Source organism: Juglans regia, chromosome 3, assembly GCF_001411555.2.
Source record: "Juglans regia cultivar Chandler chromosome 3, Walnut 2.0, whole genome shotgun sequence".
In the NCBI taxonomy this organism is placed as follows: Eukaryota; Viridiplantae; Streptophyta; class Magnoliopsida; order Fagales; family Juglandaceae; genus Juglans; species Juglans regia.
In genome coordinates, this window is record NC_049903.1 from 20279956 (window position 1) to 20304943 (window position 24988).

General features: G+C 36.2%; 1 protein-coding gene across 1 annotated transcript; it reads left to right on the forward strand.

Annotated features, from left to right (window-relative positions):
- The first annotated feature begins 2122 nt into the window (after window positions 1-2122).
- LOC109007949 (protein ZINC INDUCED FACILITATOR 1-like) lies at window positions 2123-24988 on the forward strand. Its single transcript, XM_018987863.2, has 17 exons — window positions 2123-2672; window positions 3490-3530; window positions 5788-5848; window positions 5955-6057; window positions 6169-6271; window positions 6757-6810; window positions 6892-6954; window positions 10369-10418; window positions 10523-10598; window positions 11646-11858; window positions 11943-12030; window positions 18667-18752; window positions 18854-18961; window positions 20288-20332; window positions 20441-20529; window positions 21875-21918; window positions 24800-24988. Exons 1-17 carry the CDS (start codon window positions 2519-2521, stop codon window positions 24898-24900), a joined length of 1479 nt encoding a protein of 492 aa, XP_018843408.1. The 5' UTR covers window positions 2123-2518; the 3' UTR covers window positions 24901-24988.

Below are 24988 nucleotides of genomic sequence, written 5' to 3' on the forward strand. Positions count from 1 at the left end.
AAGAAAGAAAAAAAAACATGCTTAAATAAAAATGGCTGTTGGATAAATAACAAATATGACTCTTGAATTTCTAAAATATAACTGCTGGACGGGTAAAATAAAGATATATATAACAAAGAAATAATAATAATAATAATAATAAATATTATTTTAATAAGTTAGCCAAATTTATAACTAAACTGATGTAAGATGTATTTGAAACAAATTAGCTAAAATAACTAATATGTATTCTTTAATTAAAATTTTGCTAAAAATATAGTCAAACCAAAGAGAATGCTTAAGGTTACGTTTGAATATAGAAACCCTTTCATCTAATTTCATCATTATAAATTTTTTAAATTTCTACATAAAATATAATAAATAATTCAACTTTTTCAAATATAAAAAATAATTATAATATTAAAAAATAATATTATAATAATATCTTATTTAATTTTTAACTTTCATCTAAAATCATCTTATCTCATCTCATCTTAATATCCAAATAAAACGTCTTTGTCCTTCATTAAATTTTTAACAATTCTATGTGCAGTCACTTTTATATATTTCTTGCACACACTACACTACTAATGTGATTAACTACGTCATTTTTTTTAAATATAAAATAAATATTTTGACTAGTTACATCAGTAAAATATATAAAAAAAAATATACAAAAGTGACCGCGTAACATAACTCTTAAATTTTGGCACTAACTCAAGTTGATTAGAAATTTTTTTTAGCTGTCGTGAAAGACACATTTTTACTGCATTGATTCGGTATGATGAAATTTGAAAAAAACAAATAATAATAATAATTAAATATTTTACAAATTAGGGTTTGTAAAGCATTTGCAAACAAAAGAATTCTTTATCATGGATAGAAACTTACTTTTTTTTTTTATTTTTTTCGAACAAATAAATCTATTTTAACTTTTAAGAGCATTTTTATTAGATTAGTTAAAAGTTAAATTTATTGAGTATTTAGTTATTAGACAACAAAATATACTGATAATGAATTAGCTAAATTTTCAAATATTAATTTAGTTACAATAACTTTTAAAATTTTTTCTAAATTTAAAGGTTACTGTATATATATCAAATATATATTTTATTAATTATTTCTCTCCTCCTTTCTTTCTATCACATATTTTATCACAATTGATATATTAATTTGAGTTAGTGATATATTAATTTAATAAGAATATTATTATTAATTAATATATAATAGGTAGAATAGTAAAATATGATAAAATAAAATAAATTAATAATTAAAAAAATTAAATATTTTTGAAATTATTAGTAATGAATAAATGTATAATTTTATATGGAGATTTGGGCTTCGTTTGGATCATCAACTCATCTCAATTTATCTCAATTCATCGTTACAATTTTTTCAAATTCTAACACAAAATATAATAAACAATTCAACTTTTTCAAATCTTAAAATAATAATAATATTAAAAAATAATATTCTAACAATATTTTATCATCTCAACTCAACTCAACTCAACTCAACTCAACTCAACTCACTTCAACATCCAAACTCAACCTTGATATGAATAACCAAAATCAAATTTATCTTATATTATTTTATTATTATATAATAAAAAAATAACTATTTCAATATAGAGATTTATGTGAATGAAATAGTCAAAAGTTAAAATTTTCTTATATTTATAAAAAATATCTTTTAACTTTGATTAATTCAATGAGAGTGCTCTTAGTATAAATGAATTTCCATTTTGATAAGAAATTATAAAAAAAGAAAAAGAAAATGATAGACAATTTTTTTTTTATAAGTCTTTACATAATCAAATTTTAAATAAGAGGTATTTTAATAAAATAATTTATAAAAAATTGGTATCATTTTATAGAAATATTTTTTAAATATAATTATATAAAATGTTGTCGACAGCTGAATAATAAAAGAAAGTAGTGATTTAAATGATTGGGCAAACGTCATATCGCTGTCTCTGAATGCACTTTGACTTTGCCTTATAAAAGCAGCATCATTAAGAAGAAGAAGAACAAAATCTTTAGAAAAGGAATAAAGAATAAAGAGTGGATTTTACTTTAAAAAAAATAAAAATAAATGATGGAACAGGAAAAACAGAAAGCAAGCACAAACAGAAACGAAAAGATGATGACTTTTTTGTGGGGAAGGAACAATCCTTGTAGCTAAGTGATACCGAGATTCTCCAGAATTCTTTTCTGGTAATGGGCGGCGGCGGAGCTGAGTGTTTAGACAAGGAATCTACGGAACGAACTCGTTTTGGAACTCGTTTTCGAACTATTTCCGGGTGGTTTCTCTTGCATAATAAGTCAAAAGTACGAAAATTTTGGAAGAAAGAATATAAAAAAGAAGTAGAAGCCGTACGGGAACGAACCTAGCTACTCGTCAATGACTCGAGAGCTACCAGCCTTCATTTCAACTAATCTTTTCACGTTCCATTCTAATTTCTTTGCTATATGAGGGAGCGTTTTTGTGAATGCTATTCTCATCTGTTTAAAGTTCCCTGCTTGATCGATAGGCTTAGATGGCTGAGATTAGGGAAGTTTTGCTCAATGACAAGAACAGGGTTGATTATTATGAGAACTGCCCCGGTTGTAAGATTGACCAGATGAAAGAAGACACGCATGGCATTCCTTTCAAGCATTTGTTCTTTGTCTTTGTCGTGGTTCTCGCTGCAGGTACTCCCGACCCTCTCCTGCAATGCGTGTGTTTGAAGCTTGTATTGTCAATTTAAGATTGTCGGTTATGCAGTAATAGCTAATTGGTTTTCTTTTGATAATGTAACGGTGGAATTACAATGTATTCTTGGTTCGGTTTGATCTCCCTATAGCATAAACGATTTATTTGGGTGTCAATAAACTCGACAGTAAAGTTTCTCATCGTGGTTTAGATGTTTCAGTTTTGTTGCATTATGGAATTGTTGAGGATGACAAGGAATTAGACAGTAGAGTTTCTGTTATTGTCATTTTTTGGGGTAAGGGTTCTATACATGTTATATTTTGTATGGATATGCATCAATACAAGATATCTTCTTGATGAAGTCACATTTAGTGTCGACAAACTTATTTGTGAAGTTCGGCGTTATCCAGACCTGTATAATGTTCTATTTCCTTTCCCAAGATTTTGATGGCTTCATTTGCCTTCAAAATAGCATATGCGCCAGTTTACTCGTACACTCATATAGAAGCTCAGAATCAACTTTGCTTGAAAAAAGATAAAATCTTTCTATGGCATAGAGCACTGTGTGCCTATCTAGTTTTAAGAGCTTTAATGACACCATATAGCTCTTCCCACAAAGCATGTTTCACTCCTGTGTGTATGTATGTGTATACATGGTTCTTTTCCTTCTAATTCTTTTTCTCCTGAATAATTTCACCATTACCTACTGCACTCCTCTGTGTGTGTATGTGTAGATATGGTTCTTTTCCTTCTAATTCTTTTTCACCTGAATAATCTCACCATTACCTACTGCTTTTCTGGTCTAAACTTTTGCAGCTTTGCCAATATCGTCTCTGTTCCCTTTCCTATATTTCATGGTAAGTATGTTACTTTGTGCTTCTTTTATCTTTATTCTAAAAACTAGGCCCAAGGCAAAATGAACAATTTTTAACTGTTAATTTTTAGTGATATCTTGGAAATCTTTGGTTCCCAAATAAAAAAATTTGAATTGAACCAAAAAATGGTGCTGTAAGTTCAGAGAGTTTGCTTCTTTGAGGGGTGAGACTGATAGTCCATAACTGCTAGTTGCCATATTGACTGAGTAGACACATATAGACAAAGCAATCACTTTTGGATCAGCATGAATCCTCTAACACCTACTAACTCAAGGAATTCTTTCTTCTAGGACAAGAATTACCAAATTTTCAATATTTTTCCAATTCTTTCTGGAATGAGGAATTACTTTGCCTCCATACTAAGTAAGGAAGCTCAATAAGGAGACTAATTCAAAATAGGAATTTGGGGCAACTTTCAACACTTATTACTTCTAGACTTTTAAGGGGTGTAACACCGATGAATACCACAATAAGTGGTTGCTTTATTAGCAACTTTAGTAACTCCCATGAAATCCCAAAACAGTTTGGGGTTTCAAAAGTGAAACCCCAAGATAAAATAAGTTAGGGGTATCGTAATGAGCCCTTAACCTAATTTAGAGTTTCGGATTGAAACCCTAAAATTGAATCAAAATCAAATGGAAAACAATTAATTTTACAAGCACCGAAGTTCAAACACAAACACCAATCAAACTCCACAACATCCAAAACACAACCCCATCCTCCATTGAAACAATCCCATCCTCCATAACCCATTGCTAAAAAAAAAAAAAAAAAAAAACCCAGAAAAGGGGTTCACTCTCGAGATACTTATAGAGAACAAAGATGTAGAGAAAATGGGTTTTGGGCCTCGGCGACAACATAAGTTGTGGCGACGGAGATGGTGACGGTGATGGCGAGTAAGAGAGTTGAGAGAGAGAGGCTGAGAGTCTAGAGTGAGAGGGTCTGAGTGAGAGGCTGAGAGGGCTAGGCTGAGGCTCGATACTGAGGGGGGGGGGACGGTTTCATTAACCCTATAATGAAATGACAAAACGACGTTGTTTCATTATAAATCTAATATCTATATTCGTGGGTCTGGCGGATGGGGGAAAACCTGGGCAGGCGGGCTGGCTGGATTGGGAGTTTGCGGGTGCCTGCCGCCTACCCCTACATGTTAGGATGAATTTTAAATAAGTGAGAACATCATTGATATTTTTATTGTTGTGCACTTTGCATCATCTTTTAACTTCTTGTGTACCCATTAGCCAACTAATAATTTGGTACATTTCATCCCTTCTGACTTCTGGCTGGAGAATGGTTGTTAGGCTCTTGTTATATATCTATACACTTAAGCAAATGCTTTCATACCCTTATATGCTTGTATAAGTTGTTTAGAAGTTCAGGAAAACAACTAAAGACTTTGCCAAGATCAATAAGCAGAATTGTATACTACATTATTTCTTGAAATCCCATAAGTATGCAATCTATTGATCAAGTCTCTATTTGATACATTAGGAAACAATATGAACTAATTTTAAATGTCAAGTTCCTAGCTTGTATTTAGGTGTTTTCTCTTGTATACTTCTTGTTTACTTGGGCTATGCCTATTTACTTGTCAATAAAATCTTCTTATTACTTAGCTTAAAAAACAAATGTCAAGTAGTAGTAGAACACAGGAATATTTCCTTTGTCTGTAAACAGGCCCATAAAAATTCATTTTGGTTTTTGTTTTCGAGTTAAAATACCAAAACTAGTACATGGAATTCTGGAATATGCTCTTTTTTTTTTTTTTTTTTTAATGTTTTTGGTGCTTTCAACTTGGCAAAGTTCTTATATGTAACTCCATTAAGGTAATCTTGCTGACTCCAAATCTATTCAAATTAATAGATCTCATGTACTTTCTGCAAGCTATTTATCCGTCATTTGTCACTGTTTTGAATTTGAAGAAGGTTCTTATTATTATTATTATTATTAATTTTCTATTTTTCCGAATACATGTGTCTGACCTGATTAGTTAACAAGGATCCAGAAACAATTCCATTTTTTTATGGAGTTGAATGTTGTTTCTGTTCTCTATTCTTTTTCTCTGAACTTACTTTAAGTTTGTCATAGTGAATGCTTCTACATAACATCTGCAGCTTTGTTGAACTCACAGCTTAGTTCCTACCGATTAGCAGTACACACACACACACACACACACACATTTTTTCTTATTTTCTTCTCTTTTATTTATTTGGAGGCCGTGAATATTAACTTTTTTCAGATAAGAGATTTCCATGTGGCGCAACGGGAGGAAGATATTGGCTATTATGCTGGTTATGTGGGTGAGCAGATTTTATATATGCATAACATAAATGCTTATGGTTATTTATTCTTAGGAGTTCTTTTTGATGCCCTTAGTTCTTAGTCTAACCCCCTCATTCCCTAAAGGATCTGCATTTATGTTTGGAAGAGCCCTGACTTCTGTGCTCTGGGGGATGATAGCTGATCGATATGGACGAAAGCCTGTAATATTTTTTGGCACTATTACAGTGTTAGTACTGCCCATCAGAAGCTTCCTATGTTGTAGAATTAATTAATAAAGTTCCACATGTTTCAGATATAATTTCCTTATTTCCCTCTGCTTCTGCTATGACGATTTCAGGGTTATTCTCAATACTCTTTTCGGCCTTAGTACAAACTTTTGGATGGCAGTTTCTACAAGGTTTCTTCTGGGAAGTTTGTGTGGTATTCTTGGCCCAATGAGGGTATGTCACTTGCCTTATTAATAGAAATCATACAAATGTCATCATTCCCAGTAAAACATGGCAAACTCAGCTATGGCCATACAGCCTCAAGCACCATCCATCTGCAGTTAAAGCCTCATCTGTACATCACTATCAAGATCTCGGATTGGCCTTGTTTTTACTATTTTATAATCATGGGTTTCTACTCTGATCTTACTTTATCCTGAAGTGCTTTTTGCATTTGCTTGTGATTTATTCATGAGCTGTTGCCAGTTTGTGGCTTGATGGACTTGCTACTTCTAACTATATTGGAGCATTCCTAGCTGTTGCATTTTTTTTAGGCCAGGATGGCCATTTGGCCTGCACTGGTTTTGCTGCTTGGGTGTCTTACGACACAATTAACCATATTGTTCTACATATAGCTGATAAGCACTGCTATTTTTATTGTTGTGCAATTTACGTAATTGGATTACATGTTAATATATCAAGTTTTTGTCTATAACAAGGCATACGCTTCAGAAATTTGCCGTAAAGAATATCAAGCTTTGGGAATGTCAATTGTAAGGAATTTTCCCCCTCTTTTGTAGTGTTTTGGACTATGAAGCATAATAGTGAAGGAGTTTTCTTTTTCCTTTTAACAGATTAGCACATCATGGGGTATTGGATTAGTCCTCGGTCCAGCTGTTGGAGGTTTTCTTGCTCAGGTACTTTATTTGGTTATTTATTTATTTTATTGATCATCCTTTTGATTATCATCCTTTTATTATCTCGTGATATGACATCAAATGATTGGGAGGTAATTAAAATATAACCAATACTATTTTCCAATCATTTGATGCCACATCAAGGGATGATAAAAGGATGATCAATTACATTTCTCATCAGGTATTGCCATAGTTATGACAAACAGCAAAGAAGTTTCCAGAATGTGTGTTGTAGCAAGAAACTAACAAAAATTATGTGTTGAGTTGAAGGACAAATTGCATTAAATGGTCAGGGATTGATTTAAAATTTCAGAGTTGTATATATTTGTCCTGGTAAAATTGCCCAGCCATTTGGAGTGTCTTGTCCTATCAATGAACCCTGGTGGATGCAGTTATGCCCAGCCATTTGGATCTATATCATTACAGTTCAAAGCACTGGAAAGTGAGGCATATCTTATAAGCTGTTGTCCTTTAGCTGTTCTCATTTTGTCTTGGCAAGTTATTCGAAAAGCATATGCTGGTTTAAAACATAGAAGTTTGTCATTAATATATTTTTTATGGAAATTGGGATTCATAGATCTTGTATTTGATATTTTTTTGGGTAACTAAAATGGAATCCATATAATAATTTGAAAATCTAAATTCAAAAGTAGTTTAACTTCTGATTATGTGGAGGGGGGGATAAAGAAATGAGTTGGGCAGGTATGATCAGTTAGGGGAATGCCATGGTGCATTGGAGAAGATTTCAACATTACCGATTTTTGAGCAAAAGCTCATTGCTCTTTCTTTTGCCCAGGGTACCTATACATGGTCTATAAACAAAATGTGCCTTCTTTTGTCCTCAATCGATAGAATCCTCCTTTCCCCTGATTGGGAGGCGAAGTCCGCTGAAGTGGTCTAATGCAGACTTCCAAAACTTTGCTTGCATCACTTTCCTGTTCTCCATGGTTGCAAGCATTTTCAAAAGATTAAAAGGTACTTTAAGTTAGAGAACATATGGCTGAAATCTAAGGGCTTCATGGAAAGGGTGAAAGGGTGGTGGGCTTCATAATGCTTTTAAGGTTGACCAAGTTGTGTCCTTGGTTGAAAACTCAAAACTCTGAAAGCCAATATTGAAAGTTTACAACGAGCAAGCATTTGGCCATATGAGAAGACAAAAGAAGATCCTTATGGATTAATTGAGCACTTTTGAAGCTATTGAGGAGAGAAGTGCATTAGATGTTGAAAAACTTAGAACGGCTTCACTAGTAGTGAGATGAAGAGGCTTATACTTCCAGAAGAGATTAGCTGGGGACAAAAATTAAGGGCCTTAATGAGTGTGATAGGTGCACAAAGTTTTTCCACCAAGTGGCTAATTTGCATTGATGAAGCAATTTTATAGACTTCTTGAGTGGGAATGACATAGACCTATCCAACCATCATCAGATTATTGATCACATAGTGCATTAGTTTACTAGAGATTATATACTTAACAGTTCAACTGGAGACCCAAGTTGGATGGCTTGGGTTTTAAGGAACTAGAAGCAGAGGCGGCGGTTTAATAGAAAATTCCATTTGAGGAAAACAAAATTCATGAGGTAGTAAAAGAATTGAATTAAGATAAAGCCCCAGAACCGATGGATATTCTATAGCTTTTTTCCAAGATTGTTGGGAGGTGGTGAAAGTAGACTTTGTGAGAGTTTTCCATGATCTTCATTCTAAGGGAAGATTTTCTAAAAAGCATGATGCAATATATATAATCCCATATCCCAAAGAAGGCAGGGGCAGTTTATATTAAACACTTAAGACATGTAAGTCTTAATGCACGGGGTTCTACAAAATCATCAGTAAAGTCCTTGCTAATTGGTTGAAACCGATGGTGGAAAAGATTATCTGCCTATCTCATAATGATTTCATCTGGGGGAGGCAAATTTTAGACTCATCTCTTATTGCAAAGAAAGCTTGGATAGCAGAATAAGATCAGGGGAATTGGGTGTTCTTAGTAAGTTGAACATATGAAAGGTGTATTATCAAGCCAATCGTGAGTTTCTATTGTATTATATGGCTTTGAGAGAAGTGGTGCAGTTGGATTGTTTGATGCATCTCCACAATTCGCATTTTTTGGACAGCCATCCAAACCGTATAGAGTGTATTTTCATCACCTTTTTGATGACACAGCTTTGTCGCTTTTTTGGTTTTAAGAGGGACATTGATGAAAAATTGTTGGAATTCTTATTCAAGGGTGCAGCAGATCTGAAGAAGAAAACTCCTTTGTCTGGGCAGATTGATACGGAAAATATTCAGCTCAGTTTTTTAAGGAATTTAGAAGAGAAAATTGACGAAATTCCTTTGGAATTCTTTTCTGATTCTGGCTTAGGGTTTGAGAGCAACAGAGGGGCAGCAGATCTAGGCATAGGCTAGGGTTTAATTTTATAGCAAAACCTGACTGAAGAAATGCCTAGGCTACTACCAGTTTTTGGGATTTCTTTTTGGCTCTATGAACTATTCAATAAATGGCAGAACTTACAAAAATAAGGATCTGTTTGCTGGATTAGGTGTTTATGTCTTCTACAGCTCCCAATTGTTCTCCATAGATCTGAATATTTTTGGAAATATTTACATCCTTTTTTTAACTTCTCCACAATCCAAGGCAGGCCAAATCTCTCCCATAATTATCTCTTAATAAAATAAATCAGCAAATAACTAATGAGAAGATAAAAAATTCAGACATACACGCATATCACAAAAGGAACATACTTAAGGTAGCACTTAACCTAATTCTACAAGCCAAAAAGGAAACCCTAATTTTCTGGGCGCAACACCCTCCAAATAAATCCCTTCTCTTCTATATCCTCGTACTTTTATACCTAAATCTAGTTGCTTATATAGTTTGGATTGCCATTTACTATTTGTTTATTTCTATTTGCAAAGTATTATCTTCCAGTTGCTTTTTTAATGTGATATTTTATGCCCAAGATTCAATAATATGTTTCTAACTTTTCAAATAGTAGCAAGTTTATAAAAGAGTGTAAATGTAGGTGGAGAGGTAAGGGTGGGGACAAGGACCTGAGGGGAGGGGCGCAGATTAGATATCCCCGTAAATTCCTAACTTGGGGGATGGGGGAAATTTTGCTTTGTTGGGATAGGGTTGGGGAATGGGGTTCCCAGGCCTCACCCTAACCTGTGATAATCTGTCATTTTACTTCATTCTGAGGGAATTTGGCCAACTAGTGGATCCTCCATTAATCTTGTCTAGCTAGGCATTGTTTCAACCTGAATTGTAGAAACAAGCTTCTTAAACTCAGATAGCAGTGCCTCTTCCACTTTTTTTTTTAAAAAACAATTGTGGACGACAAACTTTAGTTGCCTGCTTTTATTTATTTTTCGCCACGAAATCAAACATACTGAATTTTCTGTGGATCATTGATGTGTCAGCCTGCTGAGAAATATCCACAGATATTTTCTGAAGAATCTCTGTTTGGGAGGTAAGCAATAGCCTTTCTTCTTTATCATTACTTTTATGCTTCTCTGAAACAATTTTTTTTCCATCCTTTTTGCTTAATTGGTGAAGCATAAATTATATTTGTAGGTTTCCATACTTATTACCTTGCCTTCTCATATCAATATTTGCATTGGGAGTATCTATTCTATGCTTTTGGCTCCCGGTAAGTGATGATATCCCAATTTACAGCCCTTGATCGATTTCCCACCTTCATAATTGTACTGTAGTTTGTTGTTGTCAGTGGTGGTGTTGCTGTTATTCTCACTACTACAATTGCTACAACTAGTATTTAGGGGTAGCGCCATTTAAGATCACATGTTTAAAGGGGCTGGAAACTCATCTGTTTGTGAGAATTATTGTTATCGGGTAATAGCATGTGCAACAAGGTCGGCCAAGTCTATTTTGTGCTGACCAGAAAATGAATACCACAAATAGCCATTTGTAATTTTTGGGCTTCCACCATAGGGTAGAGAAGTTGGGTTGAAATGCTAATTGATGTATCATAGAGAAATAAATGTTAGGGAATGTCTTGGTTTTCTACTTCTATGTCAAATGAATAGCTTATCAAGCTCTGTAATTTTGTTTGGTCATGAAAAGGCATGTTCAATTACAATTTGTGCTTCCTAATTGTCAGCATGTTGATGAACGTAACTGAATAGTGTGAGAGTACCCTAATTTTGGAAGGATATTTCTGATCTATAGAATACTACTGGCACTGCAATACATTTTGTTGATTCCTAGCTTTCTTCTTATCAATGACTAAAAGGGACAGAAGCTATGCCAGCATAGCGTAGGTATTGAAATTAACAAGGCAACAGTTAGACATTACTTATTATGTCATAAAATGTGTCGGATAATTCTTTTAGCTAACTAACAACTATGCTGCCAAACTGGTTGGCACATGGATCATAATGTTGCCAGCACCACAGCAAGTTACAGGCAAACAATATGCATTTCCTTTCTTAAGGACGTAAAGGGATACTTATGTCAAGAAATGCATATGCCTGGTGGTGAATTCTTAGCCACCTAAATTTTGATTTATGCCATTTAATTTAAAAGTATTCTATATTTATAATCCACGCATGTTGCATGCAATTTAAGTATTTTCATATTGCTGAGATGTTCCCTTTGTCGTTTTAGTTATTGAAGGTTGAATTATAATATGGAATATCAAATTGCATGGTTAGTGTGTGAAAATTCTGGATTATAGGAAACGTTACATATGCATACTAAAGACAATGAAGAGCTTGAGGACTCAAATGATGCAGGAGAGGCCACGATTAATGGGCCTGATGGGAAACAAAATATGAAAAAGTCTGAGAAGTATCCACCTTCTCAACAGAGCCTGCTGAAAAATTGGCCATTGATGTCATCTATCATTGTATACTGTGTTTTCCAACTTCATGATATGGCTTATACAGAGGTAATATTCTCTTCTCGAATTTAATTGTGATTCTTTTTGGTACTAACTAGTTCGTTTTTGGTATTTATCCATCCTGGTCTTCAGATTTTTTCATTATGGGCTGTTAGCCCCAGGAAATATGGGGGACTGAGCTATTCAACTGCAGATATTGGTGAAGTTCTTGCAATGACTGGTAATTTGGCTAGATAGTATGTTACAATCATGTGACTTTTTTTCCCTTGGCAGTCCAGTATTTGGTCTCCTAGCCCTCTCAATTATATGAAGAGTTATGATCTCATACTCTTGCTGCAATTTTTGTCCTTCTATTTTCTGTTTTCTTTTATTCTTTACAAATATACATAGTCAAATGAAAGTAAGGGAAGAGTGATGCATATAACTTGATCCTTGAAAATGTCAAAACAAGAAAAAAAAAACAATAAAAATGATACTATTAAACTTTTACACAGTTGATACAATGAACCTCTAAAGAGGGAATACATCAAGATTACAATAATAGTGTTAGAAACTCTCTCTCTCTCTCTCTCTCTCTCTCTATAGATCTATTTGCTGGAATAATCAGAAAATTATATTTTTAGATCCTAGGACTAATACCTCCAAAATGTTATCCACCATTCTATAATAGTCAAATATTGGTGACTTCTTATAGTTGAACAAAGGAGAAAAGAAAGAGAAGATAGAAGATTAGTGAAGAAACAAGATGGATGAGTGAGGGAGGGAGGGAGGGAGGGCTAGCTAGCTGAAAGAGATGACCTGAAGTTAGGTTCCCGCACCTCTAAGGTACTGTTTATACTAGAGAAGGAAAGGTACAGTTAAGTAAATGCCATTCAATTTGATAAAGACAATTTTGGGAATATCGCTCATCAACACTCCCCCTCAAGTCATGGTAAAGATACCCCACATGGAAATCACTCCATCGACCCTCCCCCTCAAGCATCTACGAGTTTTTCTAGTGTTCTACAGATTAAGCGCATCCTTGTCATAATGCAATCTCATAGGATCTTTAGCATTGTACCCAAGTTCGTTTAATTGTATTTTCAGTGATAATACCTCACATATTTTGTATGCCATGGCTTTGAACTTAGCTTCTACAAGGGATCTAGCAACCATATGCATGCGTATAAGATTCTATTATCAAGTGATTATTTGTAACCTTTTGTCAGCTGAGGAATCAAATAAACTACTTCCATATGAGACTCACACAGTGAATGCCTAAACTGCTAGAATCTTGTAAGACTAATAAGACTGCTCTGATAGTATTTTAGACAATAGAGAAAAGGAAGAGAGAAAGTAAGAGGATGAAGGGGACGAGGAATGAAAGATAAAAACTGTCAAGAAACCAGAGGACCGCAACTATGGTTACCAATCCACAGCATATTTTCATGCTAATATGCCAGTGATCTAAATATCAGAAATTGTAAAACAGAGGGATATGATCAATAGCATAAACACTATTATTGAGCTAGATGAACATTTCATTGAAGAAACCCTCAAAGTAATGTTGCCAAACGTAATTGGCATTGGCAATTAGGGCCGCCACAATAGCCACCTAGTATTGGTGAGTCTCGAGATAGAAAACTCTCTAGTAATCACCAGATCTCTAGAAATCGATGCCTCAAATCACCTCTGTTTTGTGAGACATAGATGTGAGATTCATGAAGTAAAAATGGATGGTGGAAATTCTGCTACGTGACTTATTTTTTGTTTGTCCTAAAGGTTGGATCTTAGTCGAGGTTGTAGTTTGAAACAATTTGTAGTTTGGAGTGCGTAATGCAAAATGGAGGGTAGTTTGATGGGGCAAAGTATAATTCTTTTCCTAATGATTCACTTAATATTTTAGAATTTCCTTTCACATATGGGCTTAGTCTCTCCTTCAATAAGTAGAGTCGTTATTTGAATTCATGGTCATTGCTCGAATACCAAGTCAAACAATGGGGGAAAAAGAAAATGGAGAAGATTGGTGAAAACTACAGATGCGAGAGTGCGGAAAGAAAGACAGGCTGTTAGAAAGAGAGGACCTAGAATTAGGAATCCTCCTCCACTAACTAATTATTTTTTTTGAGTAGAAAGGAATGGAAATATGAATGTGCCTCTATGTAATAAAGGAAAATATTGGAAATATTACAACTCATGGAAACTTATGGCATGATTTGGTTCATCTCAAATTGATTTCACTTGAAGATAGCCATTCGAAGTCAGCCACAAAGTGTGATAGGGAACTTAAAAGGTAACTTGTTCCATCAATTATGATGTAAAGGAAGGGAGTGGCGGAAGGGATAGATCGAAAGGGAGGGGCATTCTATGTCCAAATGAAGCCTAAGATTTTATCTTGGAATGTACGGGGGCTCAATGATCGCAATAAACGCCTTCGTATAAAATCTTTATTGAGAATGTGGAAGGGTGATGTGGTGTGTTTTCAAGAAACAAAGTTGCGTTTTATTGATAGAAGAATTGTGTGGAGTTTATGGGGGTGCTTGTATGTGGGTTGATCTTATTTAGCCTCTTGGGGAGCCTTAGGCAGAGTATTATTAATGTGGAATAAAAGAGTGGTTGAGGCGATTGAGGAATGTATTGGAGATTTCTCAGTGGCGACTTTATTTAAAAATGTTGTTGACGGATGAGAATGGGCATTTGTAGGCTCCTATGGTCCTAATGTGGATAGGGAGAGGAGAATGTTGTGGGAGGAGTTTGCGGACATATACTCACTATGGGATGTGCCGTGGTGCATGGGGGTGATTTTAACATTACTTGCTTTCCAAGCGAGTGATCAGGGCATTATCGGAACACTGTGGCTATGAAGGAGTTCTCTGAGTTCATTTTTGATCTGGATCTCATGGATCTCCCCCTGGTAGGGGGCAGTACACTTGGTCAAATGGTCGAGTGGGTCAAAATTGGATAAATTCCTTGTCTCTCCGTCGTGGGAAGCCCACAATCCGGATGTTAGTCAGAAACAGTTAGCCTGAATCAGCTCAGATCATTTTCCTATATTACTAGATTGTGGGGGCATTCACAGGGGTCGTCGGTACTTCAAGTTTGAAAACATGTAGCTAACATCGGATGGATTTGTGAGATGGTGCGTGCTTGGTGGTCATCGTATCAATTTATTGGTACTCCAAATTTTATTCTTGCAGGCAACCTGAAGGCATTGAAACAAGACCTGAAGAAGTGGAACTTGGAAGTTTTTGGCTACATCGATGATCAGAAGTCAACATTGTTGGAGGAATTACAGGAACTAGAGGGCAAGGAAATATTGGGAGATAATTAGGAGGAGGCGTTATTGAGGAAGGGCACGGTTGTGGTAAATTTTGAGAGAGTTTTGTTGTCGGAAGAGATTTCATGGCGCCAAAAATCCAGGGCCCTTTGGTTGAAAGAAAGTGATAAGTGTACGAAGTTCTTTCATAAAGTGGCCAATTCACATCTGCGTAACAAGACTATTGAGTTGCTACATTTAGGTTCTCAGGTGCTTTCTTCTCCCCATGAGCTAGAAAACCATATTGTGCCTATTATGAGACCCTTCTCTCAGAAACGGTTTCTTGGAGCCCGAAGCTCAATGCATTGCCTTTTGAAGCAATTGATTCTCAGAGTGTGAGTGTTTTGTAGAGACCTTTTGATGAAGAAGAGATCTACAAGGTTATCTCTGGGATGGCTAAGGATAAAGCACCAGGCTCGGATGGTTTTTCTATGGGTTTCTTTCAAACTTGTTGGGACATAGTGAAAGGTGATGTTTTGCAGGTCTTTAGTGAATTTCACTCTTTTCAAAAATTTGAAAAATCCCTTTACGACGTTCTTTGCTCTCATTCCTAAGAAACATGGGGCTTCAATTATTGAGGATTTCCATCCTATAAGCCTGGTTAGTGGTGTTTATAAGGTTATTTCGAAGGTTTTAGCCACCAGCTTAAGCCCTGTGCTAGGGCATATTATCTCCAAGCCTCAGAACGCATTTATCCGTGGGAGACAAATCCTGGATTCAGTGCTTATCGCAAATGAATGCTTGGATCATAGACTGCGGGAGGGAGGGTTAGGTATTCTTTGCAAGATTGACATGGAAAATGCGTTTGATCATGTGAATTGAGATTTCCTTTTATACTTGCTTGAAAGGTGTGGCTTTGGGAATAGGTGGATTTCCTGGATGTGTCATTGTATTTCAACTGTCCGGTTTTCAGTTCTCGTTAATGGTACACCGGCTGGTTTTTTTGATAGTTCTCGGGGTTTAGGGCAGGGAGATTCTCTTTCTCCGCTTTTGTTTGTTATAGTTATGGAGGCTTTAAGTCGGATGGTGCAGGCTGCTGTTGGTGGAGGTTTCTTATCAGGTTTTCAGGTGGGCAGTGGGTCTGATGGCGCTATTATCATTTCACACATTCTTTTTGCAGATGACACCTTAGTCTTTTGTGAAGCGGATAATAGCCAGATCTAAATCTTACGAGCATTGCTACTTTGCTTTGAAGCAGTGTCAGGGCTTAAAATGAATTTTGGTAAGTCTGAGATGATTTCCGTGGGTGCGGTCTCAAATATCCTTAGTTTAGCAAGCCTTTTGGATTGTAAGGTGTCCTCTTTACCAATAAAATATTTGGGTCTTCCGTTGGGTGCAACTTTCAAGGCTAGAGCTATATGGGATGGAGTGGTGTAAAAGATAAAGAAAATGTTGGCTGGTTGGAAACGGGTGTATTTATCGAAAGGGGGTTGTCTCACTCTTATCAAGAGTACCCTTATTAACCTCCCCACATATTTCTTGTCTCTGTTTCCTATGCTTGTAGGGGTGATGAATAGGATCGAGAAACTCTTTAGGGCATTCTTATGGGGGGGTTTGGGGGAGGAAAAGAAGTTTCATCTGGTTAGTTGGAAGACAGTATTTGCCCCAGTTGTTTATGGGGGGCTGGGAATGTGTAATTTGAAAACTTTTAATAAAGCTCTATTGGGAAAATGACTATGGAGATATCACTTGGAGGGAGGATCATTGTGGAAGGAGATTATAGACGCTAGATATGGTGCTACTTGGGGTGGTTGGTGTTCCAATGAAATGAGAGGGGGGTATGGAATGGGTTTATGGAAGTTTATAAGAAAGGGCTGGCCTTGTTTTGAAAAACAGATTCGTTTTGTAGCCGGTGAGGGCAATCATATAAGTTTTTGGCGGGATGTGTGGTGTGGTGATCATGCATTGGAAAGGGCTTTTCCGACTCTCTATCGTATTGCAGCTAATAGGGAGGTTTCAGTGGCAGATATGTGGTTATTTGTTCATGGTTCTCATTAGTGGAACATTCTTTTTAATAGGGATTTTCATGATTGAGAACTATCTAGTGTCTCAGATTTTTTTAGTCTATTATACTCCATGGGGACTCCTTTGGCACAATTTGATAGTTTGAAGTGGAGGTCTAGTAAGCACAAAAAATGTATTGTTAAGGCGTATTATAACATTTTGGTTATACAGGACCATAATCCGTTTCCCTGGAAGAATATTTGGAGGTCTCGTGTACCTTCTAAAGTAGCATTTTTTGTATGGAACGCTGCTCTTGGGAAGATCTTGACTACGGACAATCTGGGAAGAGAGGATGTGTAGTGATGGATTTGTGTTGCATGTGTAAAAAGAATGGAGAATTTGTGGACCATCTCTTACTACATTGTGAAGTAACAAGGGTGTTGTGGGATGAGATCTTTCAAATGATTGATGTTGCTTGGGTTATGCCTTTGAGGGTGGTGGATTTGTTGGGTTGTTGGAGGAAGATGCAAGGCTGTCAGCAAGTGGCAGCAGTGGGGAAGATGATCCCGTTGTGCATTATGTGGTGTATTTGGTGGAAATGAATGCACGCTGCTTTGAAGATAAGGAACGTTCAATAACTGAGCTGAAGAATTTCTTTCTCGACACCTTAATGCTTTGGTTTTCCGTTATTGTATTAAACGGGGACAATGCTCATGATTTCTTGTCTTTAATTTCTCATACTTAGAATGTCTTTAGGTGTTCTTCTGTATACTTCCTGTGTACATGGCCTATGCCTATTTCATTCATATCAATAATATCATTTCTTACTTATAAAAAAAAAAAAAAAAATTCACTCAGATCTATTTTCCAGTGCTTCCAATTAATTGATCTCCCACAAAATTGGGGTACAAAAATCTTTCCATATCTTCACTCTGCTTTAACCAGTTGTTCGCAATAAAATTTCCTCCCTTTATTACACTGCCTTCTAATTAGAAAATGTAGCCATATCTTGAGTTATCTGCACTCAAAAAACAGCTGCAACAGGCAGAAAACTCAGATCTATTTTCCAGTGCTTCCAATTAATTGATCTCCCACAAAATTGGGGTACAAAAGTCTTTCCATATCTTCACTCTGCTTTAACCAGTTGTTCACAATAAAATTTCCTCCCTTTATTACACTGCCTTCTAATTAGAAAATGTAGCCATATCTCGAGTTATCCGCACTCGAAAAAACAGCTGAAACAGGCAGAAAACTCTTTGATGTTTACAGTTAAAACTGTCTCTCTCTCTCTCTACACTTAACCCACAAATGACAGGGCCTGAGCACAATGTCACGGATTGTAAAGACTACAGATCTTATTTTGGCCTAAAAATATTGGCTTTAAAACATCATGATTGTGCAGCAAAAGGAAAACCTTCACCCTTTCCTCAAGTCCGTCGGGGGACTAACATCCCTGTCAAATACAGTGCAAGAAATAACTCATTTTTCATCTAAACATTATCTGATTATTTGGTACCTAACATTCAAATGCATATCTGTCATCTTAGTATAGTTTACATATGATTGGTATTACGTATTAGATATTTAATGGCTGCCTTTTCTTTTGGAAACTATCAGGTTTTGGGCTACTAGTCTTTCAGCTATTTGTATATCCCTTGGTGGTGAGAATTTTTGGGCCCATCATGGTATCTCGCATTGGAGCAGTATGTCTTTAATGAACTTTCTTCTATGTATCATTCTTTTTTATCTGTGCATGAGGAATATCAAGTTCTCGCTAACTGGTACTTGTTGATTTCCTATGAAGGTTATTACCATACCATTGTTGTCAAGTTATCCTTTTATAGCTATGCTTTCTGGCCTCAGCCTCACCATATTGATAAACTGTGCGTCTATAATGAAGAATGTGCTCTCTGTAAGTATATGCTCAAAGTGGAAAGTTTACTTCAGTTTTATGGTCATGCTCAGTAGAAACTTATCTTACAATTTCCCACATGCTACAATATAATTTTGGAACGAGTATTGCTACTTGTAACACCACCAGCGTAACACCCACATCACACCACTGATGTGGCAGGCAATTATTTGAGGTTGTGGTTTGATTTTTGAATTTCAAAGTCTTTATGTCTGTTTATGTAATTTATCTTTTTATCTGAGAATGAATCAATAAATATTAAACTATATAGTCAGTAACACAAGCATGAGAGTGATAATGGCCGTATATTGAATTATTTATTAGCAGTTGGGTATATATATATATATATCAATTAAAAAGGGTTATTCCGTCCTTAATTTTTGCAGGACTTTTTTTTATAAGTAACTTTTTATTTTTTTTCAGGACTAATGAAATTACATTTTTCTAAGATTTTCTTCAAAAGTAGTCAAACATCCAAGCACATGTATTTTTGTATATGTCTTGCTTTATTATATTTAGTTAGAATATTTCACCCTTCCAAAGGTAGCTGAGATGAATAATGCATGCGCATATATTCATCCCCCATCTTATGATTACTTATGATTTGTTCCATTACTATAGAGGGATTATCCACCAAATTCATGTTGAAGGACCTTAAATGTATTGATGTTAATGTTAGTATGCATGAACTTGCACCAACACCATGCAAATCAATGTTTTGAATACCGTACCGGAAGCCGTACCGGTCAAGGCACTGGAACGAAATATTTCGGTACCGGTACCGTTTCGTGTACCGTTTCAGGATAGTCGATATATGAATAAATTATATATAAATTATATTCTAAAATAATAGTCTACATATGAATAAATTATATATAAATACATATATATATAAATTATAAATAGTCTAGTCTGAATTGGGGGTCAAAAAATAAGCTTGTAGTTTAAAAAATGAAAAAAAAAAAAATTGAAGGTAGAAATATTGGCCGGTACAGGCCAAAATTGAGTCCGGTACGGCATGTACGAAACGTATATGGTATCTGTACCGGCCCAGCTGCCGGTATGGCAAATATTGGCCGTACCGGCCGGTACGGTACAAGATCCAAAACAGTGATGCAAATCCCCAAGCAGGTAGGACCTGGTAATGTAAACATTCATGTGTAGACTCGTGCTTAGCAGCAAATGCATAAAGATGATATGGTACTTTTTCTAATAAAGGAAAAATACTTAAATCTATCTTAAGACTCTCCAGTAAACATTTTATATTACTTGAGATTTTTCTGTTCCTATATATAAAGTTGCTCTTACACATTCAAACATAATCAGGTGTCCATTACTACAGGGTTGTTCCTTCTGCAAAATAGAGCTGTGGTAATCTTGCTTTATTATTAGTGTACTGTTTCTTATTTTTGTCTATCTTAAGGTGCATGAGTTGGTAATTGATTGTTAGTTGAATGGTTACTTTCACTCTATGTATAGACCCAAAAGCAAAGAGGAGCAGCAAATGGCATATCAATGTCTGCTATGTCTTTATCTAAAGCAATTGGTCCGGCTGGTGGAGGTTCGCTGTGAGTATGATTTTAAATCAGTCAAATGTCTATTTACTTTCACATTATTTAATAAGAGGTTATTTTTGGTGCTACCATTTGAATTTAGTGTGGTTCTAGAAGCCACAATTGACATATTTTATTTGGGGTATGTGATTACCCGAGTTTAGTTGTAGGAAGTCGGTTAAATCATCATATGTCCCAAAACTTAAGTTGATGGAAAAAGATGAGTTTAGTAATTTAACTAACATTTCAAAACTCTCCCTCATGCTTCCAAATAATGTGAGCTCAACGTGTGAAATATTTTTCACAAATAGGGCTTAAGTGTAGACTATAGTGTCAAGGTTCAAACTCAAAACTAATACTCCTGAGACCACGTTAATTCATCAGTTTTCTCAAAAGATTAATCTAATGGGAAGATATGAATTTAATTACTTTGTAAATAATTACTAACAGCTCAAGGAAGGCCCAAGTCACACCTGGGTCCATACTCCCTAAGGACTACACAAGGTTGCAATTGTTCTTCCTTGGAAACATCATAAAGGGCTTAAAACTTCTCAAATTGAACAGTTTATTTATTTTTTTCTGTTAAGTAAATTGAACAGTTAGTTTAGCACCAAAAAATAGCAAATTCGAAGAGAAAAGACGGGAAAGATAAAACGGGTTTTCCAAGAAGAATGCTGGTCAAATGATGGAAAGTACTGTAAGAATATTTGTATGTAACAGGAACATTTCTGTACTGCTAATATCCATGGCCCCTTCTTAAGGGTTGGGATAACCAACACAAGCATAGGGTTAAGAATTCTGAAGTCTTAGAAGTAGACTTTGTAGGGTTTAATTGCTGAGTTTGGTCAACGGAAAGTGGTAATATCAATGTTGTAATTATTAATCTTTATAGAAAGCCAGAAAGATAAAAGCAAGAGCAGAGATAGCGTTTCCATTGTCGACAGACCATCAATGGGTGTGAATCACTCTAGGATAAACTGTTAAGGGCTATTTCAGATGTGCAAATAATTTTGGGTTCAGCATATATGTCTGTCTTATCACATGCCAAACTTGAGTGTTTGCTGCATGATAGTTTGAGTCGTATTGGTGAAATGGATGAATAACAAATACTATATTTTTCTGGTATCCTCACTAATGGAACATCGTTTCCTTTGATCTCATTTCTGCCCATATAATTTTTCCAGTCCCAGTTCTACTCATAGGTATCTAAGAATGCATTTCCCTCTGCATGAAGGCCTAGTTAGTTTTAATGATCTTACTGATAAAAAAAAAAAAAAAAGTTAGTTTTATTGATCTTCAAGAGTTCAAAATTATTCAAAATATTTTTTATTTAATTATGGACGAGTTACAACATTTGCAGATTTTCGTGGGCACAGAAGCGACAGAATGTGTTTTTTCTTCAAGGTAAGAGTACTGAACTCAAATCTTATTCTTGTTATAACCAAAGTAAGAATTTCATCATTATATGTTCAGTTTTACTAGGGCAAGTTCAATTCCTATATAGTTGTATTTGTTCAACAGCATTTGGTGGGGCTACTAAAATTATCTTTTTGGGTATGGAATTGTTCTTGAAATAAACTAGTCATAACTTCTTTGAGTGGAAGTGTTGGAGATCTACCAGGAATCTAATGGCCTACATGCTTCAAAGGAAGTTAGAAATGTATGCATAGCTTCTTTGGAGAACTAATTATCGAAAGCGTGATCAAAGATTATATGGTCATTCTATGCCATGGAATTCCAGCCTAATTTTCCACAAGGATGGCTGTTGAGGTCGGGGCTAGACCCTGGCAATTCCGTGCAATTGTTCTAATGAAGACTTGGGGGCATATTCGGGCTTGCCTCCACAACCATTTCTATATCTGCAGATTCAATGCTGAAGATGTCACTAGGGTTTGTTTTCTCTTCTTTGCCAGTTGTTTGGAGTAGAAGATTTCTTATTTATTCAAAACTTTCCTTAGCTGAATGAGTGGTGAAAAGAAAATCCACTATTGTTGTGTTCATTTTGTGGTGCCCGGAGGTGTCAACTCCAGATGGCTCTATGGAGGTGCTTTCCCCATTTGAAGAGCGATGAACCAGTGCTGAAAGTTCAGGGCTCTAAGCTTGTGGTTCCAAAGGGAGGCTAGACTTGTTTTCTTTGGGGAGGATTTGGGGAGGGAGAGAACTAGTGGTTAGAAGATTGAGGATGAGAGCTTGAGGTTTAGCTAATGACTCTACCCTAGAGGTTGTGAAGTGATTAGTTTAGGAGTTAGAGGTAGACTAGGCTTTAAGAGAGAAGAAGATTATTGTGAAAGGTAGAAATAGGGGTGGGCGGCGGGGCCTCGCGGCTGAGCCTGAGTGGTGCGGGCTACCCACCCATCTGTCAGATGCGGGGGTAGGGTGCCCGCCCGCATCTGTGAACCAAGCGGGGGTGGGGGGCGGGCTTGGCTCGCCTACATAATACCCCGCACCCCAGCCTAGCCCACATATAAATTATAATTATATATAAATATCTATATATATTAAAAAAATAATTTTTGTTAATAAAACGACGACGTTTTAGATTAGGTTTTATTTTTTTTAATGAGATGCCGTAAACGACATCGTTTAGGGTTAGGTTTTAATTAAACCACCCTCCCCGGGTTTCTCTCTCTCCAGTTTCCTTTCGTCTCGGTTCTCAGCCTCTCTCGAGTCTCTTCCTCCCCCTGTCGTTGTTTCTCTTTCGGTCATTGCGTGTCCCTCCCTCCCTCTCTCTCTCTCTCTCTCTCTCTCTCTCCCTCTCTCCCTCCCTTCCAAGCTATTTCTCTATCATATGATATATCCATTGTTTTGAGTTTTTTTTGTTGTTTTCCAATTGTTGTGGATGGATCTGTGATTTTTTGGATTTTTTGTTGTTTTTAGGCATTTTGGATTTTTTTGTGTTTCCCAGTTGTTTTCTTGGCATGGGTGGGCGGCGGGGGATGGACGGAATAGGGGGCCAATCCACCCCCTGGTATGTGGATGGGGCACCCTGCCCACGGGGTGCGGGGCCAGATTCCCGGGTGGGAAACCCACCTCCCGCCCATGCCAGGGGCGAAGTGTGGGAAGTCCGGGGGGTGCGGGTAGCACCTAGGTAGAAAAGCATTCCGTTGGAAGCTTATGGATTTGTAGTCGAGCTAGAACACAATTGTGGAGGGTTCTGTCGTGGGGAAAGAATCACTGATTTTGATGGATGAGACTCGCTTCGAGTTGTGGACTCGGGGAAAGCCACCAAGTTTGAATGCTTAGTGACATGGGTTGCATGAATCGTGTTCTTGGTGAGGAGAAACTGAAAGTAAGTTTATCCTTCTCCATTGATGTGGTTTTGACATTGGTCTCTGAAGGACATGCAGCATTGCAAGCTTCATACTCATTGGTGAGCAAAGCTTTTGTGGAATGCCTTTCCTGAGTTAGAGGGATGCTTGCTAAATGGTTGGTTTTGGAGATCATGCTCTCTTTGGTTCTATTTCTATTGCATCCATGGATCGATTCACCAACCCAGCAGGATAGAGATAAAACATGTGTTGACCTGAGACATGACCAAGATGCCTGCAATGAAAACAAAAATTCCAGTCTTCTCATACTAAACCGAAGACATGGTTTGCTGTTACCTCTCATTGGATCAGATTCATTAGCTTCTATCCTGGAGGCCATTCTTGCAGCGCCATTGGAAAGGCCTTGATGTTCTATGGAGTTGTAGACAAATATGTTTTCTTTATCCCTCTGGTTGGATGCCATTCACCACATTTCCATACGCAATCTGGGGTATTACATAGATGGTCAAAAGACTGGGTGGTGAGGAACTTTCTGCGTCATTTGTTTACCAAGGTGTAGTGAAAGGCTTAATGGGCTTTTTGAAGAGCATTGTGTAGGCATTTGGGGAGTTCATCCAAAGAAATTTATTTGAGTTATTTGCTCGATATGGGATTATGGTGGGGTTAGCACTAAAAGTATGTAAAGTGCTCATTAATCTTAAACTTTTAAGCATATTAATAAATCCAAGTTCCAGTCAACTTTGCGAAATATACGTGTGTATGTATGTATGTATATGTATGTATCTATTTATTCTTTGATACTTAAAAACTAGTCATAAAAAATATCTTTTTAATCTTTATTTCGTGGAGGGATAAACATTTGATCTTTATTTGATTTGTATTTTGACTAATCTGCTTATAGATTTTAGAATTCCTGTTTACTCTCTCTCTCTCTCTCTCTCTCTCTCTCTCTCTCTCTCATTCATCTTCTGTAAGTAAGGCTGCATCCGTGATAGTACCATTGTTTTGTGATGCAGGTAGCCATATGGTTTTCTTCATCCTGAACATTATTGAGTTGATTGGGTTGCTGATGACTTTCAAACCTTTTCTATTGGAGCCAGCTACTGACAGTTCGTAGCTCAATTTTAGAGGTTGCCTTCCACCTAAATTTATTAATCATTAAAAAGCGTTGATGAGTTTTGCATTTTACAAGTGGTTGGGATATG

Bases quoted from the DNA above. Each gene is read 5' to 3' on its own strand.
- LOC109007949 (XM_018987863.2), top strand. From the start codon at position 2,519: ATGGCTGAGATTAGGGAAGTTTTGCTCAATGACAAGAACAGGGTTGAT. The intron at 5,849-5,954 runs GTGAGCAGATTT...CATTCCCTAAAG, and splicing joins CTATTATGCTGGTTATGTGG to GATCTGCATTTATGTTTGGA. The intron at 6,272-6,756 runs GTATGTCACTTG...GTCTATAACAAG, and splicing joins GTATTCTTGGCCCAATGAGG to GCATACGCTTCAGAAATTTG.